Raw genomic sequence first — 16,066 nt, forward strand, 5'->3', positions numbered from 1 at the left:
AGGAGCGGCTGATGGGGGGGCGATCGCATACATATGAGGAGCGGCTGATGGGGGGGCGATCGCATACATATGAGGGGCGGCTGATGGGGGGGCGATCGCATACATATGAGGAGCGGCTGATGGGGGGGGCGATCGCATACATATGAGGAGCGGCTGATGGGGGGGCGATCACATACATATGAGGAGCGGCTGATGGGGGGGCGATCACATACATATGAGGAGCGGCTGATGGGGGGGCGATCACATACATATGAGGAGCGGCTGATGGGGGGGCGATCACATACATATGAGGAGCGGCTGATGGGGGGGCGATCACATACATATGAGGAGCGGCTGATGGGGGGGCGATCACATACATATGAGGAGCGGCTGATGGGGGGGCGATCACATACATAGGAGCGGCTGATGGGGGGGCGATCACATACATATGAGGAGCGGCTGATGGGGGGGCGATCACATACATATGAGGAGCGGCTGATGGGGGGGCGATCACATACATATGAGGAGCGGCTGATGGGGGGGCGATCACATACATATGAGGAGCGGCTGATGGGGGGGCGATCACATACATATGAGGAGCGGCTGATGGGGGGGCGATCACATATACATATGAGGAGCGGCTGATGGGGGGGCGATCACATACATATGAGGAGCGGCTGATGGGGGGGCGATCACATATACATATGAGGAGCGGCTGATGGGGGGGCGATCACATATACATATGAGGAGCGGCTGATGGGGGGGGCGATCACATATACATATGAGGAGCGGCTGATGGGGGGGGGATAACATATACATATGAGGAGCGGCTGATGGGGGGGATAACATATACATATGAGGATCGGATGATGGGGGGGATAACATATACATATGAGGATCGGATGATGGGGGGGATAACATACATATGAGGATCGGATGATGGGGGGGATAACATACATATGAGGATCGGATGATGGGGGGGATAACATACACATGAGGATCGGATGATGGGGGGATAACATACACATGAGGATCGGATGATGGGGGGATAACATATATATGAGGATCAGATGATGGGGGGGATAACATACACATATGAGGATCGGATGATGGGGGGATAACATACACATGAGGATCGGATGATGGGGGGATAACACACATGAGGATCGGATGATGGGGGGGGATAACATACATATGAGGATTGGATGATGGGGGGGGATAACATACATATGAGGATCGGATGATGGGTGATGGGGGGGTGTCACATATACAATATGAGGAGCGGATTATGGGGGTGTCACATATACAATATGAGGAGTGGATTATGGGGGTGTCACATACAATATGAGGAGCGGATTATGGGGGTGTCACATACAATGAGGAGCGGATTATGGGGGTGTCACATACAATATGAGGAGCGGATTATGGGGGTGTCACATATACAATATGAGGAGCGGATTATGGGGGGTGTCACACATACAATATGAGGAGCGGATTATGGGGGGGTGTCACATACAATATGAGGAGCGGATGATGGGGGGTGTCACATATACAATATTAGGAGTGGATGATGGGGGGGACACAAATACAATATTAGGAGTGGATGATGGGGGGTGGATCACATACATATGAGGATCAGATGATGGGGGTGTCACATATACAATATTAGGAGTGGATGATGGGGGGGGGGATCACATACATATGAGGAGCGGATGATGGGGGGTGTCACATATACAATATTAGTAGCGAATGATGGGGGGGTGTCACATATACTATATTAGGAGTGGATGATGGGGGGGTGTCACATATACAATAGGAGAAGTGGATGATGGGGGGATGTCACATATACTATATAAGGAGTGGATTGGGGGGGGATCACATATACAATATGAGGATTGTATGATGGGGGGGTGTCACATATACAATATGAGGATCGGATGATGGGGGGGGTGTCACATACAATATGAGGATCGGATGATGGGGGGGTGTCACATACAATATGAGGATCGGATGATGGGGGGGTGTCATACATGAGGATCAGATGATGGGGGGGTGTCACATACATGAGGATCAGATGATGGGGGGGTGTCACATACATGAGGATCAGATGATGGTGGGGTGTCACATATACATGAGGATCAGATGATGGTGGGGTGTCACATATACATGAGGATCGGATGATGGGGGTGTCACAAATACAATATTAGGATCGGATGATGGGGGGTGTCACATATACAATATAAAGATTGGATGATGGAGGGGAAATCACATACATATGAGGATCGGATGATGGGGGGTGTCACATACATATGAGGATCGGATGATGGGGGGTGTCACATACATATGAGGATCGGATGATGGGGGGTGTCACATACATATGAGGATCGGATGATGGGGGGTGTCACATACATATGAGGATCGGATGATGGGGGGTGTCACATACATATGAGGATCGGATGATGGGGGGTGTCACATACATATGAGGATCGGATGATGGGGGGTGTCACATACATATGAGGATCGGATGATGGGGGGTGTCACATACATATGAGGATCGGATGATGGGGGGTGTCACATACATATGAGGATCGGATGATGGGGGGTGTCACATACATATGAGGATCGGATGATGGGGGGTGTCACATACATATGAGGAGTGGATGATGGGGGGGTGTCACACATACATATGAGGAGCGGATGATGGGGGGGTGTCACACATACAATATGAGGAGCGGATGATGGGGGGGTGTCACACATACAATATGAGGAGCGGATGATGGGGGGGTGTCACACATACAATATGATTAGCGGATGATGGGGGGGTGTCACACATACAATATGAGGAGCGGATGATGGGGGGTGTCACACATACAATATGAGGAGCGGATGATGGGGGGTGTCACATATACAATATGAGGAGCGGATGATGGGGGGTGTCACATATACAATATGAGGAGCGGATGATGGGGGGTGTCACATATACAATATGAGGAGTGGATGATGGGGGGGTGTCACATATACAATATTAGGAGTAGATGATTGGGGGGGGGGGGGAAATCACATATACAATATGAGGAGCAGATGGTGGGGGGGGTGGTAACACACATAGGAGAAATATATATATTCAAAGAGGACTTGGTGGGGGTGGGGGGTAATTACATAAAATTGGGAATGTTGGGGTTACATATACGAGCTGTGGATCTTGGCTTCCCCCCCGAGGACACATCTTTCCTTTCCGGGAGACGTCATGTCACATCGCTCACCTCCTACATATGCGGCACATGATGACCCAGCTTTCCCGGGTCGGTATATAATGGGCGTTGTCTGGGCATTACCTCACATCTGTGTGCTGTAATCACACGTGTTCTGTAACATGTGCTGAGACATGAGCGTACACAGATTCCCTGCGCCACCGCCCATTACACTGCATACGGGTCATCACCCAGCTTTCCTCATACCCTGAATAACAGAAATGTCTGCAGTCATATTCCAACTCCGCGTGTGTCAGTTTTTACTATAATTCTGGCATTCCATTCAGTGTTTCACAGTCCTGGTGGGATTGTGTGTTGATTGCACTGCCATCACTTCACACATCGGACAGGAGGGGGGCAGAAACTTATTCTTTAGTTCCAGCACAAAGCGAGACGGCTGCGGCTTTTTCACATCCAGGACGGATGAGGTCACACGGATTAAACTCCCACCTATCCAGACACACACGAGTCTTCTGCTCGCATTCCGTTCTCAGGGAGAGTAGAAATGCCAGGATAGAATAAAACTACCAAAACCGCTTCACTGACACTAAACAACAAGTCTGGAGGGAAGGATATTCAGGGATGCGATTGGTCAATAAAAGTTAACACTTGAGATGCCTTAAGGGAGAACTCAAAGTTTGTACAACAACTCCCAACATCCTGCAGTTCAGGTCAGAGCTCCACGTAGTGGAAGAACAGGAAACATAGCGACATTCTTACAAATGTTGCACAGGGGTAACAGGAAGATTTGCCGTTCAGGAGCCGAGGAGAGCGGTGTTGTCCTAGGTGGCACCATGATAGTCTTCTCCAGCTCTCCTAGGAACAGATCTAACAAAAGACTTTAAGGAATCTTTACCGAGTTACTGTGCGCCCGCCCTCCCCGGTGCCGGCCGCTTACTGTGCGCCCGCCCTCCCCGGTGCCGGCCGCTTACTGTGCGCCCGCCCTCCCCGGTGCCGGCCGCTTACTGTGCGCCCGCCCTCCCCGGTGCCGGCCGCTTACTGTGCGCCCGCCCTCCCCGGTGCCGGCCGCTTACTGTGCGCCCGCCCTCCCCGGTGCCGGCCGCTTACTGTGCGCCCGCCCTCCCCGGTGCCGGCCGCTTACTGTGCGCCCGCCCTCCCCGGTGCCGGCCGCTTACTGTGCGCCCGCCCTCCCCGGTGCCGGCCGCTTACTGTGCGCCCGCCCTCCCCGGTGCCGGCCGCTTACTGTGCGCCCGCCCTCCCCGGTGCCCGCCGCTTACTGTGCGCCCGCCCTCCCCGGTGCCCGCCGCTTACTGTGCGCCCGCCCTCCCCGGTGCCCGCCGCTTACTGTGCGCCCGCCCTCCCCGGTGCCCGCCGCTTACTGTGCGCCCGCCCTCCCCGGTGCCCGCCGCTTACTGTGCGCCCGCCCTCCCCGGTGCCCGCCGCTTACTGTGCGCCCGCCCTCCCCGGTGCCCGCCGCTTACTGTGCGCCCGCCCTCCCCGGTGCCAGACGCTTACTGTCCGTCGCCCTCCCCGGTGCCAGACGCTTACTGTCCGTCGCCCTCCCCGGTGCCAGACGCTTACTGTCCGTCGCCCGCCCCGGTGCCAGCCGCTTACTGTCCGCCCGCCCCGGTGCCAGCCGCTTACTGTCCGCCCGCCCTCCCCGGTGCCAGCCGCTTACTGTCCGCCCGCCCTCCCCGATGCCACCCGCTTACTGCATACTGCTCCTCCTGCTGACCCCGTTACTGTGTATCATTCTGATTGGTAACAGCTGGTTACTGCGCATCAATCTCACAGGTGAGTCTTCGTTACAATGTATCGCTACATGTGACCACCGCTGACCATCTCTGTATAGCGCTGCGCAGTATATGTGGCCGCTATACATAACGGTAATACTTGTAGCCACACATCTTCACGCTGCATATCTGGGTCTCGCCATCGCCAAGGTGTTGCGGGGAAATCGCCATGGCAACTGTTTAGCAGAGCATCAGGGCTTAGTGGAAGTCTAGCACAAACAGCAGAGACATATGTGCAGACAGAGCGGGGGCTCCGCAGCCCCAACATATATGGAGTCCGCCGGCGGCGGAGTGCAGAGCGGCTGCACACATTGCACCGCTGCCAGCGAACCATGGATTCTGGCGATGACCATCTAATGTGTCAGAGTCAGACATCAGAGCACATAGAAGGGATCAGCGGCATCTGTCGGACGCTTATCTCCGTATTAAAGCAGCATGCCTCGCTTTCTGGTGCGGGAGCCCCGATGCGCTGGATCCTAGAAAAGCTTGTGCAGGAGTGACGACAAATCACCCAACTTTCCCGGAAGCAGAATGGAAGGAAGATTTAAGGACTTCTATCCACTGGAGATTTCTTGACCCTCTTCCCGCCGCACACTGAGACCGCTTATCTCCAAATACCTGCCTAATTAGCCAGTGTGCAAATCAGCGGCGCCGTTGGCAATGCTGGCTTTGTCCTCTCAGAGTGCGCAGCGAGCTGGGGCCGGTTTCCCGATCTGTGATGATGGAATTCGCAGGCCCCAAATCCTGCTTTGTGCCAGCGGGCTCCAGCTCTGAAAAGACGCGGCCGGCAGGAAGCAATACGGGCATGTGGAGTGGGAATCTGCACCCTCATCTGCATACCAATGCCCAGCATGCCCGCACCGCCTGCCAACTCTCTGATTTAGCAGCAACCAAGCCAACATCTGGTAGGACACTTGAAAGGACACACAGGATTTCAATGACACAAGGATCGGCGGTGGGGATGGTTTCCCGAAAACTGGAGGTGGCAGGGGGTGTGGGAACTCTGAGCAACACTCATTATGTGATTATGTAACGGGTACCCGTCACTGGTGGCTGCTGCCCGGGCACACTGTGCTTACTGCAAAGCAGGATTTAAAGGGCCAGTAACGCAAAAATCTGCAGCTTACAGTAGCATGGAGCTTAAAGAAGGAGCGGCTGATATCAGTCATATATATGAAGTCTGTGCAGGTTATATCAGCACTGGAGCGTTATAAATTTTTTTTTTAAAGCGTCTGATGGGGTTGGGGGTGCAGTGACCTGTAATCACGTGGGGAGGATAATGAAGACAAGTGGGAAGCTGCAGAGTGATGGTGGAAGGGATTATATCAGTGCTGAGGACCCCCGGGCGCTGGGACCCTGTAACAAGAATGGCACCTCGAGCCTCGTCACCAGTCACATGCTACACTTGTGGCCTCTGCGAATACCGCAGCATCATCCACTCGCTAATTATCAGCGTGTCTTTAATTAGGGAGACCTAGATTTAGACGAGCTGCTCATGAGACGAGATTACAGGATGAGGATCCCTCCGGGCTTAACGCTGCAGCCATAATATACTCCGCACACAAGATGTGCCACCGCCTGCCTAGCATCAACACCGTGGGCGTCACTTCACTCCGGGGGCACCGAGTCAACGGTGCAAATATAAGGCCACCGCAGGGAATGATCCCCTCGGCTGCAGGAGCCAGGGAGCGGTAGTCACCTATGGGGGTCCTCTCACCCTGCAGCCCCCTAGTGGTCACCTATGTACACTGCAGCAATGCCTGACCACTGACAGCGCTATTTATTGAGTGGCTATGCTACGAGAGCCTCACCCGTTTCCCCGTGAGCCCCCCAGGTGGAGCGTCACTTTTTTTTTTCTTCTTCTTGTCCACACGAGCTCAAAGTAGAAGGTTACTTTTTCATTTTTTTTTTTACACAAGTCAAAAGTTGGAGCGTCGCTTTTTAAAACGAGCCGGCGGTGAAACACGCCGAGAACGTGATACTTGGCGCGACTACATAACTTCTTCGGACATACACTACATGGCGCCTGCCCCACGTATGGCCGTGCAGATATATAATACTTGAGCGCGAGTCACGCTCCGCTTTCAGACTATATACAAAAAGCAATGCAAGGGGCGGCCGATCTCAGCCTCTACACAGGGACCTTCCTATAGCATCGATGGGCAAGGGCTGCCATGTGTGCCTGTGGCATGTCAGAACACAGTATAATGCAAGACTATGAGACTGCATTATACTGTATGAGCAATCAAAGGATTACAAGTTCAAGTCCCCTGTAGGGTGTTAAAAAAAAAAAGTTAAGATGTGAAAAAAGTTTATTATTTAAAAACCAGAAAATTATAAAAAAAAGTTTGACCCTCCTTCGGGGCCTTTTCCCATATTATAAAAAAAAAAAACGGAAAAAAACCCCCCACAAACCCATGTGGTATTGCCATGTCCATGTTGCAGAACTTTCCAGGACCATCCAGCCCCCTTCTGCTCATGTATGTACACGGGTAGAGATGGCGGGAGGGGATGAGATTACAGACAGGACATGGAAGGTCACCTGATCTCACTGGGGCGAGCAGGGAAAGTGCGACGAGCCAAGATTAGCAGCCGGCGAGCCGCATGGAAGTCTCACCGTAGGATAATGGATGGCGATAAATAGTTAATGCGGTGCAGGGGGCGCCCTGTGATCCTGCTACAGACCCTGCGGCTCCCCGGGCGCAGCATCATTTAATTAGTTGTCGTGTCGCTTGATCGGAGATGAGTAGAAGATCACAAACTAGGCGCAGGGAGCGGCGGAGCATCTAATACGCACTCCATTCAGAGGTTTCTTCGCTCCATCTGCTTCCGGAAAAGCTGGGTGACAACCAATATGGCCACCGTTACAGCTCTACTATGCCATTCAGGAATCCAGAAAAGCGGAGTGACCACTAATGCAGCATGCATTACACAGCACAGTCCTGAATGGCGCAGATCTCTAGCTGTGCACCCTTCACTACTGTCAGCGGTGTCGCGGATCACTATGTAACCACTCAGGAGTCAGGGAAAGTTGGATAATGCCCCCCATTCACCAGCCATAGTAGCGCCATCCATCCACCCAACATTTCCAGACAAGGACATAACTCAGCACTAAACAGAATTGGAGACCTTCTCAAGCTCCAATACCTGAATTATCCATCAGGGGGCGCTGCTCTCTAAACTCTGCAGACCCATACAGCCATAATGCCTGGATCCCCCCACCATCCTGATCATAAGGAGCCCTTACAGGCGACGACTCTGAATGATCAAATGCCGGATTAAAGGAATTGACTTGCTAAAGACAACGGCGCCATGTGGTGACATACAGTAAGTCGCCATCTGATCATTACTAGAACCTCCCCACTTCCCCGGCGCGTCGTCCCACAGTTCTAGTTCTTCCCCCATAGACTGTAAGCTCCTGGGGTCGGTAGATTTTCTTGAGCTTCCGTTTGCTTCTGCGCTGCGGTATATGTTGGCGCCATATCCGATCTCCTGGCCTGTGGTAATCTGTATACAGGCCTCTTATATATGTGAAGCTGTATCTGCATGGGGACAGAGCCGCACTCGACATTCTCGGTCGCATGGCACACCCCATCCGTGTTCTGTGCGATGTGCGGCAGACTCGCAGGAAATGGAACACGCAGCTACTTTTCCGACTTGCAGCATCGCTTCGACAGAAGAACAATCCTGTAAATCCACCCATCACAAACAACGGCTTGTATTCTCGTGCGTCTCGCAACGCACAAAACTCGCACGATTCTCTATATATAGATATCACAGACCCCCCCCCCCCCCCCCCCCTCCCGCAGCTGCTGCGAAGCGTCATGTCACAGGAGCGGCTTCTCTGAGGACACGGAGAGCGGAGCCGCGGATGTGGTTACCCCATCTACTCCAGGAAGACGCCGCTATCTCCACTGCATCTTATACGCCTCTCAAACAAGATGGTTTGCGACTGTTCCCCTCTGCTTGCTGTAAGTGAACGAAAAGATTCAGTGGCTGGAAACCCGTCCTAACAGAAAGTGTTCTAGAGTACCAGGGTCCAAAACCCAGCTGTAACCCTTCAACGGCCGCCCCAATTTGCACCTTAGGGATCGCCCACCCGGTTCACAGGATAGGGAATAACTAGCTGATTGGGGGCGGTCTCCATTCGGAGTGATGTCACTGCGGGGGGAAAGCGACAGCTGCAGTAAAAGAAAAGCGGGACATGGGAGTCCGATTCTCACGATCAGCGAGAGGGGGTTCAGATGGGACACCCCCACCGATCAGCAAGCCGCCCCCTTTGCTCTGGAGATCCTGTTGAGAGGCGATACACCGTGTTTTTACTTTGGCCTAGCTTAAGGCCTCTAAGTGACAAACACATGTATGGCTGCACACTGAGGGGTTAAGCGAGACTAATCAGGACAGGTTTTCAGTCTGAGTGTTTTCATTCACTGACAGCAAGCAGAAATCTTGAAATGAACGAGGAAATGGTAGAACATTATATTAGAATGAAGGATTTCGATTTAATTTCCTCATCATTTCCAGATCAGAAGGGAACGTTCTTGTTTCCATCCAGTGGCTGAAAATTCAGTCCAGATTTGTCACAATGTATCACTGCAAGCAGCTTGTAGCAGTCTGGTCTATAGGGGATACAATTCTAACAATCGGCTTATGAATAGGAGAAGGTCTGCATGAAGTTTCAGCCTCTGAATATAAACATGAACGCAGCTATTCACTGACAGCAGGCGGAGATCTTGAAAATAGTGAGGAATTTAAATGCAAAGTCTATTAGAAAGCTGCGGAATGTTTCCTGATACAACCAGGCAGCTTTATATGTATTGTCACAGATGATAGGCATCAGGTATGGACACTCCAAACCATCAAGTCGGTGACAGTGAAGGGTGACAGCAAGGAGTGACCACGGCACCATGTGGGCAGCGCACAATCCATGTGATTATACGGCGGCACAGGGAACAATGAAGTCTTATGTGTTCTTCATCAGGCTCTTCTGCTGAATTAAGGGGTTATGTAACTCCAGGGGGTCACATGCTGTGGCAGAACTGGACGCTATTCATGGACTGGCAAGGGAGGGGAGGGGGCACCGCCAGCGCCATCATTATCATAACCTCCTGGTCAGCTCCTCTCACTGATAATGCCGGCAGGCAAGAAGTATCTTCACCCTCAACACATCCTGCGGCAGGACAAGTCTGTGCGCCCGTACAATGCAACCAACCAGTCTGTAGCAAGGAAGAAGTGTGATGGCTCAGTGGTTAGCACTCTTGCCCTGCAGCACTGGAGTTCTCGCAGTGACACTGCGACTTTGTAGCACCTTATGCGAGGATTTATAAGGAAATATAAGGCATACCCCGAAAATAAGCCATAGCTGAAGAAAAAAAATAATAAAATAAGTATACATCATCTCTCCCGCGCTGTCTGGGGTGCCGCTGCAGCTTCTTCTCGGTCCCCAGCACTGGTTCTTTTCATCCAGTAGGTGGGGATTGCAAAATCCCCACCTACTGGAAGCACTAGCTGTGATTGGCTGACGCTTAGCCAATCACAGCCAGCGCTCGATGAATGGCTGTGATTGAATCAGCACAGGCTTCACGTACATGCGATTTGTAGCATTGTAACACTACAAAATCGCGCGACTTTGTCACCTGAGTGAACGAAGCCCAACTCTGACCAAGTGTAACATCCGTATGCAGTTTTGAAGTCCATGCAGATGTTGTTCTTGATGAGATTTGAACCTAAGGCCCAGCATTGCCAGACACCAGTGCTACCCACTGAGCCACACGCCTCCTCCTCCGAAAACACAACTAGGAATTTCATCCGTCTTCCACCGACTACAATGTAAGGCGGCTCACTTCCACAGGGCAGTTCAATGCCACCACTTGTTGCCCCGTCCACTGGTCACATGACCTCACTAGTAGTGCTGCGGGTGAACTCACCTTCTCCACATCAGCTTTCGTGACATTGATGTCGGCGTCCATCCTCTCAAAGTACTGCTGCGCCCGGTCGGCCTCTTTACAGTCGCGCTCAAATCTTCTTTTACTCTAAAGGGACAAAATAAAACATGAAATCACACCCGGGCCCTCATGTTGAGAAAATTCCCCCCCCCCCTCTTCTCAGCGCCGACCTTGTGGTGATCTCAGGTTGCTAATGTGACCTTATCCTGCACCTCGGGGGCGGGGCTTAAATACTGTGTGACGGCCCCTTAACACTGAATGATTATTGTTCTGAATCGCTGAGGCCCCGTGGAAATCTGAAGGATAATTTGTAGCGACTGAATGACTGTCTTACAGAGTATGGAGGAGAGTCGGGGGGGGGGGGGGAGGGGGGAGAAAGCTCCGCCTCCATGCTGGCCGCGCTCGGAGCAATGGCAACAATACTCGCTCCTGTGGCATCACTGGTACGAGTGTCGGCGGTAATGTTTGCCCGACAGCTCATCGCGTGTAAAAGGAGCATTAGACCAAGCCCAGGGGCAGAAGTTTGCACAACTACCTCCTGCCCAACCATAATGCGGGGCAGTGAGGGTGCTGTATCGTCACACGGAGACCAGCTGAGGGAAGGACTACTTCTATGCTCTTCTGTCAGTTCAGAGTGTGACCCATCTTTCCCAGCCCCCTGAACGTCGTGAAGTCATACATCTCAACTTTCCCAGAAGCAGGCAGAACAATTCAAGACTGTATAGTCACTGGTGGGAATACATGACTATATGGCGGGGGAGGGGTTATTAGTTAGAGCAGGAAACGGCTTCTAGAGGAAGTGCAGTTGTCATGGCAGCCTGCGGTCAACTGAGGACTTTTACTATGAGTACCGATGGCTTATTTCACCCCATCAGGGGGATTTCTGCTTCACTGTGTCCCGAGATCACCTGCACGCTCGTGCGCGATTCTAGAGCTTAAGTCCAGCGCGCGCGTTTGGCAACTTCGACCCAAAATAAAAATACAAAGCAGTGCAGGGCATGATGGGATGTTTAGTCTACCTCATCATGCCATCATCTTGGCTCTGACTTCCAACTTCCCGGCAGCCCCTGCTGCTTCAGTGTCTGCACAATGCATCGTTTGCTGATCTGTATTTTAGGATGTGAAGGTGCTTTGCAGGAAAAAAAAGAAACGACATCTCCCAGAATGCAGCAGAGCACAGTAGGGTCCGGACTAGGAACATATAGCAGGCAGGGGACCTTAGCTAGTAGCCGCTGATCAGAGCGGGCGTAGTCAATGATCGCGCTGCTGCAGGTCCCCAGCTGATAGCATCCGCATGTTTACCGGCCTGGACTCACCGAATGGACAAACATGCAGCTGATCCTGAAAGGCGAGTTGAATCAGGTTCCAGCTGCCGTATTTCATTACATAAGAAGTCTGACCCGAATGTTCAGTGCAGGGGGTCACGCGTGGAAGACCATACTCAGTGCAGGAAGGGGATGGGGGGGGGGGGGGTCGTCACGCGTGGAAGGCCGTACCCCGTGCAGGGGGTCACGTGTGGAAGACCATTCTCTACTTCAGTCAACCCTTCCATCCCCCCCACACCCAGTCATAGGAGCGCCAGGTCCTCCCCTCTCTATAACTGTCCATATACCTCCATAGGTGAAAGGATGTTCACTTTGTGCTTACCTTTCTCACCCTTTTAATAGCTCTGCTTGCTGTCAGTGAATGAGAAGATAATTCTTCAAATCCAGAGCCACTACAGGTCTAATACTTCTCACAGGGTTCGTTACCATTGCATCCAGCCCTAATCTCTCTCCAGTTCTGCTGGTTTGCTACATTCACCCACAATGATACATTGTATCACTCTGAAGTTTAAACTCTGTTCTATTTGTCTCCAGTCTGAACAGTCTGGATCGGCACCAATACATTGGAACCGAATGCTGTTTGCAAGACAGATGAGACAATTAAAGCAAGCTGCCGTCTGAGGATACGGACAGTCATCATCTGCCATCTTCCCCATCAGTGGTACAGTCATGTGACCTGGATGTCCGGTGTTGCCCGCTGACCTGGATTTCCCCCACTCACCGACTCCAGCTGCTTCCAGCAGGTCTCGATGTGCTGCTGCGCCTTGCGACCTTCATGAAAGTGCTGCAGGAGGAAAGAGACAAACGTTACAAAGAAATACCAATGGAAGAAGCAAGACAGGAGGAGATCAGAGTGCCAAAATGGGACCAGCACCTGTGTAATATCACAGGATGCCTGCTCACACCAATGTGCAAAGCAGAGCGCATGACATATAAAGGCCTTGTCACTCATGGTACAGTATATATAGCTCCAGTGCATACAGACATTACTTATCCTGTACTGCTCCTGAGTTACATCCTGTATTATACTCCAGAGCTGCACTCACTATTCTGCTGGTGGAGTCACTGTATACATACATTACTTATCCTGTACTGATCCTGAGTTACATCCCGTATTATACCCCAGAGCTGCACTCACTATTCTGCTGGTGGAGTCACTGTGTACATACATTACTTATCCTGTACTGCTCCTGAGTTACATCCTGTATTATACTCCAGAGCTGCACTCACTATTCTGCTGGTGGAGTCACTGTGTACATACATTACTTATCCTGTACTGACCCTGAGTTACATCCCGTATTATACCCCAGAGCTGCACTCACTATTCTGCTGGTGGAGTCACTGTGTACATACATTACTTATCCTGTACTGCTCCTGAGTTACATCCTGTATTATACTCCAGAGCTGCACTCACTATTCTGCTGGTGGAGTCACTGTGTACATACATTACTTATCCTGTACTGATCCCGAGTTACATCCTGTATTATACTCCAGAGCTGCACTCACTGTTCTGCTGCTGGAGTCACTGTGTACATACATTACTTATCCAGTACTGATCCTGAGTTACATCCTGTATTATACTCCAGAGCTGCACTCACTATTCTGCTGGTGGAGTCACTGTGTACATACATTACTTATCCTGTACTGATCCTGAGTTACATCCTGTATTATACTCCAGAGCTGCACTCACTATTCTGCTGGTAGAGTCACTGTGTACATACATTACTTATCCAGTACTGACCCTGAGTGACATCCTGTATTATACTCCAGAGCTGCACTCACTATTCTGCTGGTGGAGTCACTGTATACATACATTACTTATCCTGTGCTGACCCTCAGTTATATTCTGTATTATACTCCAGAGCTGCACTCACTATTCTGCACTCACGAGCGCCGACGACCTTAGCGGTGACATTTAAACTACTGTTGGCCCCTATAAAAAGGCCATTACATCCTGTATTATCAAATCTATTGGCTCCTTTTATCAGCCACCAGGTTAAGCTGGGGAGAGGCTGACTGTAGGACAGGTGAATACAATGCACTGCTCCCTGTTATCAGCCTGTGAACACTATTGGTAAGGCCCTTTCACATGGAACGATTATAGTTCTACAAATTGTTGATATGAGTGCGATAATGTGCCCCCCAACCGTGTCCATCTCTATAGGTGACTGATTGTAGCACGGCTGCAGCGTCATCGGGGTCAGCAGCAGTACATGCGGTATGTGGAGCAGGAGGTCTGATGAACGGGGCGACACATGGAGGAAATCCTTGGCTCCATAAAAGGTACTGCAGCTCCGAGCTGGCAGCGGTACAGCTACATGTTCAGTACTGGGAGACAAGGGGAAGGGGGGAAGTTGTACGTGTTCGCCCTGCTCCCTGTATATACGTGGCCGCAGTGTGCTCACACAGCCCACAGGGGGCAGTCACCACGGGACTTTGATTGCCCCATAGGGTACACTGTAGGTCAGTGGAGAGGCTGGAAACTAATAGGCTCAGTGCTTCAATCCTGTCAGTGAATGGAAACCTTCACAATTCACATCCAGAGGATTAACACCTGCCCTGACCTAATACTTCTCACAGCTGAGGGTTTGTTACAATGTTAGCAGTGAGGCAGCATGTATCCTGGCTGTTTAGATCACAGCAAGCAGAGATCTTGAAATTAATAAGCAATTGAAACATTCACTTAATAGTACAAAAATGCAACTCTGCCCCCTGAGGAATCGGGGGCTTCGTGAACGGTTGTGTGGCCTGCAGTGAGTAGAGTGGAGCTCCTTATGTGGCGACGGCCGCGGCTTGTCGCTGACCACAATGACAGCGGAGGGTAAAAACCTCAAGGTGGCGGCTATAATTTACTGCACTGACAGTTGGAGGGGGGGGGGGGGAAGCAAAACGCAAGACGTAGAACTGCTTGCAGGAGACCCCCGAGCGCGGAGTGCACTGCATCACTCCAGACACTGAGCCAGCAGGGGCGATGCGAGATCTGCAGCATGAAAGACCACCAAACTGCATATGCAGCCTGACATGTGACTGGAGTATAAGATGCTATGTAACAGTAGAAGTAGGACTGCAGCTCTGGGTGTGAGTGGAGAAAAAGCAATGACTTACCGGCAAAACTGTGGGTGGAATATAAGTAGCGATCTAATGAAAGAACTGTAAATGCAGCTCTGGGTGTGATCAGAGTATAGGCAGTGTATTAATGGCAGAAGTGTGGCTGGAGCTCTGGGTGTGGTTGGAATAGAAGAAGTAGTTTAACAGCATAACTGTGAATGCAGTTGTAGTTGTGAGTGGAGTATAAGCAGCGATCTAATGGTAGAACTGTAAATGCAGCTCTGGATGCGAGTGAAGTATGAGCAATTTAATGGCAGAACTGTGGCTACAGCTTTGGGTGTGAATGGAGTATAAGAATATGCATAGCCCATCACACTCCCTGGGCTAACTTGGCAGTCTACACAAGGGGAAACATTATTCCCCGAGACCTCAGTGCTGGGTGTGAGTGGAATCTAAGTCATGTATCAGGACTGTATTCACCACCAAGGCTGCATTTAGAGTATAAGAAGTGATAATTGAGCACAAAAGGTCAATGCAGCTTCAGTTGTGATTGAAGGATATTCCATGTAACAGCAGGGCTGTGGCTCAAGCTCTGGATGTGAGTAGAGTAGAAGCGGTGTATCTGCAGACCTGTAATTGCAGCGTTGGTAGTGAGTGGAGTTTAAGAAGTGATGTATCAGCACAATGTTGACTGCAGATCTGGATGCGAGTGGAGTAAAAGCAGTGATGTGACAGAACTAACTGCTGTACAGGTAAGATCATCT

The 16,066-nt window shown here is 51.3% G+C and overlaps 1 protein-coding gene across 11 annotated transcripts in view; it reads right to left on the reverse strand.

The window, feature by feature from the left end:
* The window catches only part of FNBP1 (formin binding protein 1), an 85,310-nt gene that overhangs the window by 38,208 nt on the left and 31,036 nt on the right, over positions 1–16,066 (reverse strand). For all 11 annotated transcript variants that reach the window (XM_066580216.1, XM_066580221.1, XM_066580222.1 and 8 more), the window contains exons 5-6: positions 12,976–13,038; positions 10,912–11,016 (exon numbers count right to left, since the gene is read on the reverse strand). In XM_066580216.1, the coding sequence (XP_066436313.1) occupies positions 10,912–11,016; positions 12,976–13,038 (168 nt within the window). The remainder of the gene's footprint in view (positions 1–10,911; positions 11,017–12,975; positions 13,039–16,066) is intronic.

Source organism: Eleutherodactylus coqui, chromosome 10, assembly GCF_035609145.1.
Source record: "Eleutherodactylus coqui strain aEleCoq1 chromosome 10, aEleCoq1.hap1, whole genome shotgun sequence".
NCBI classification, from domain to species: Eukaryota; Metazoa; Chordata; class Amphibia; order Anura; family Eleutherodactylidae; genus Eleutherodactylus; species Eleutherodactylus coqui.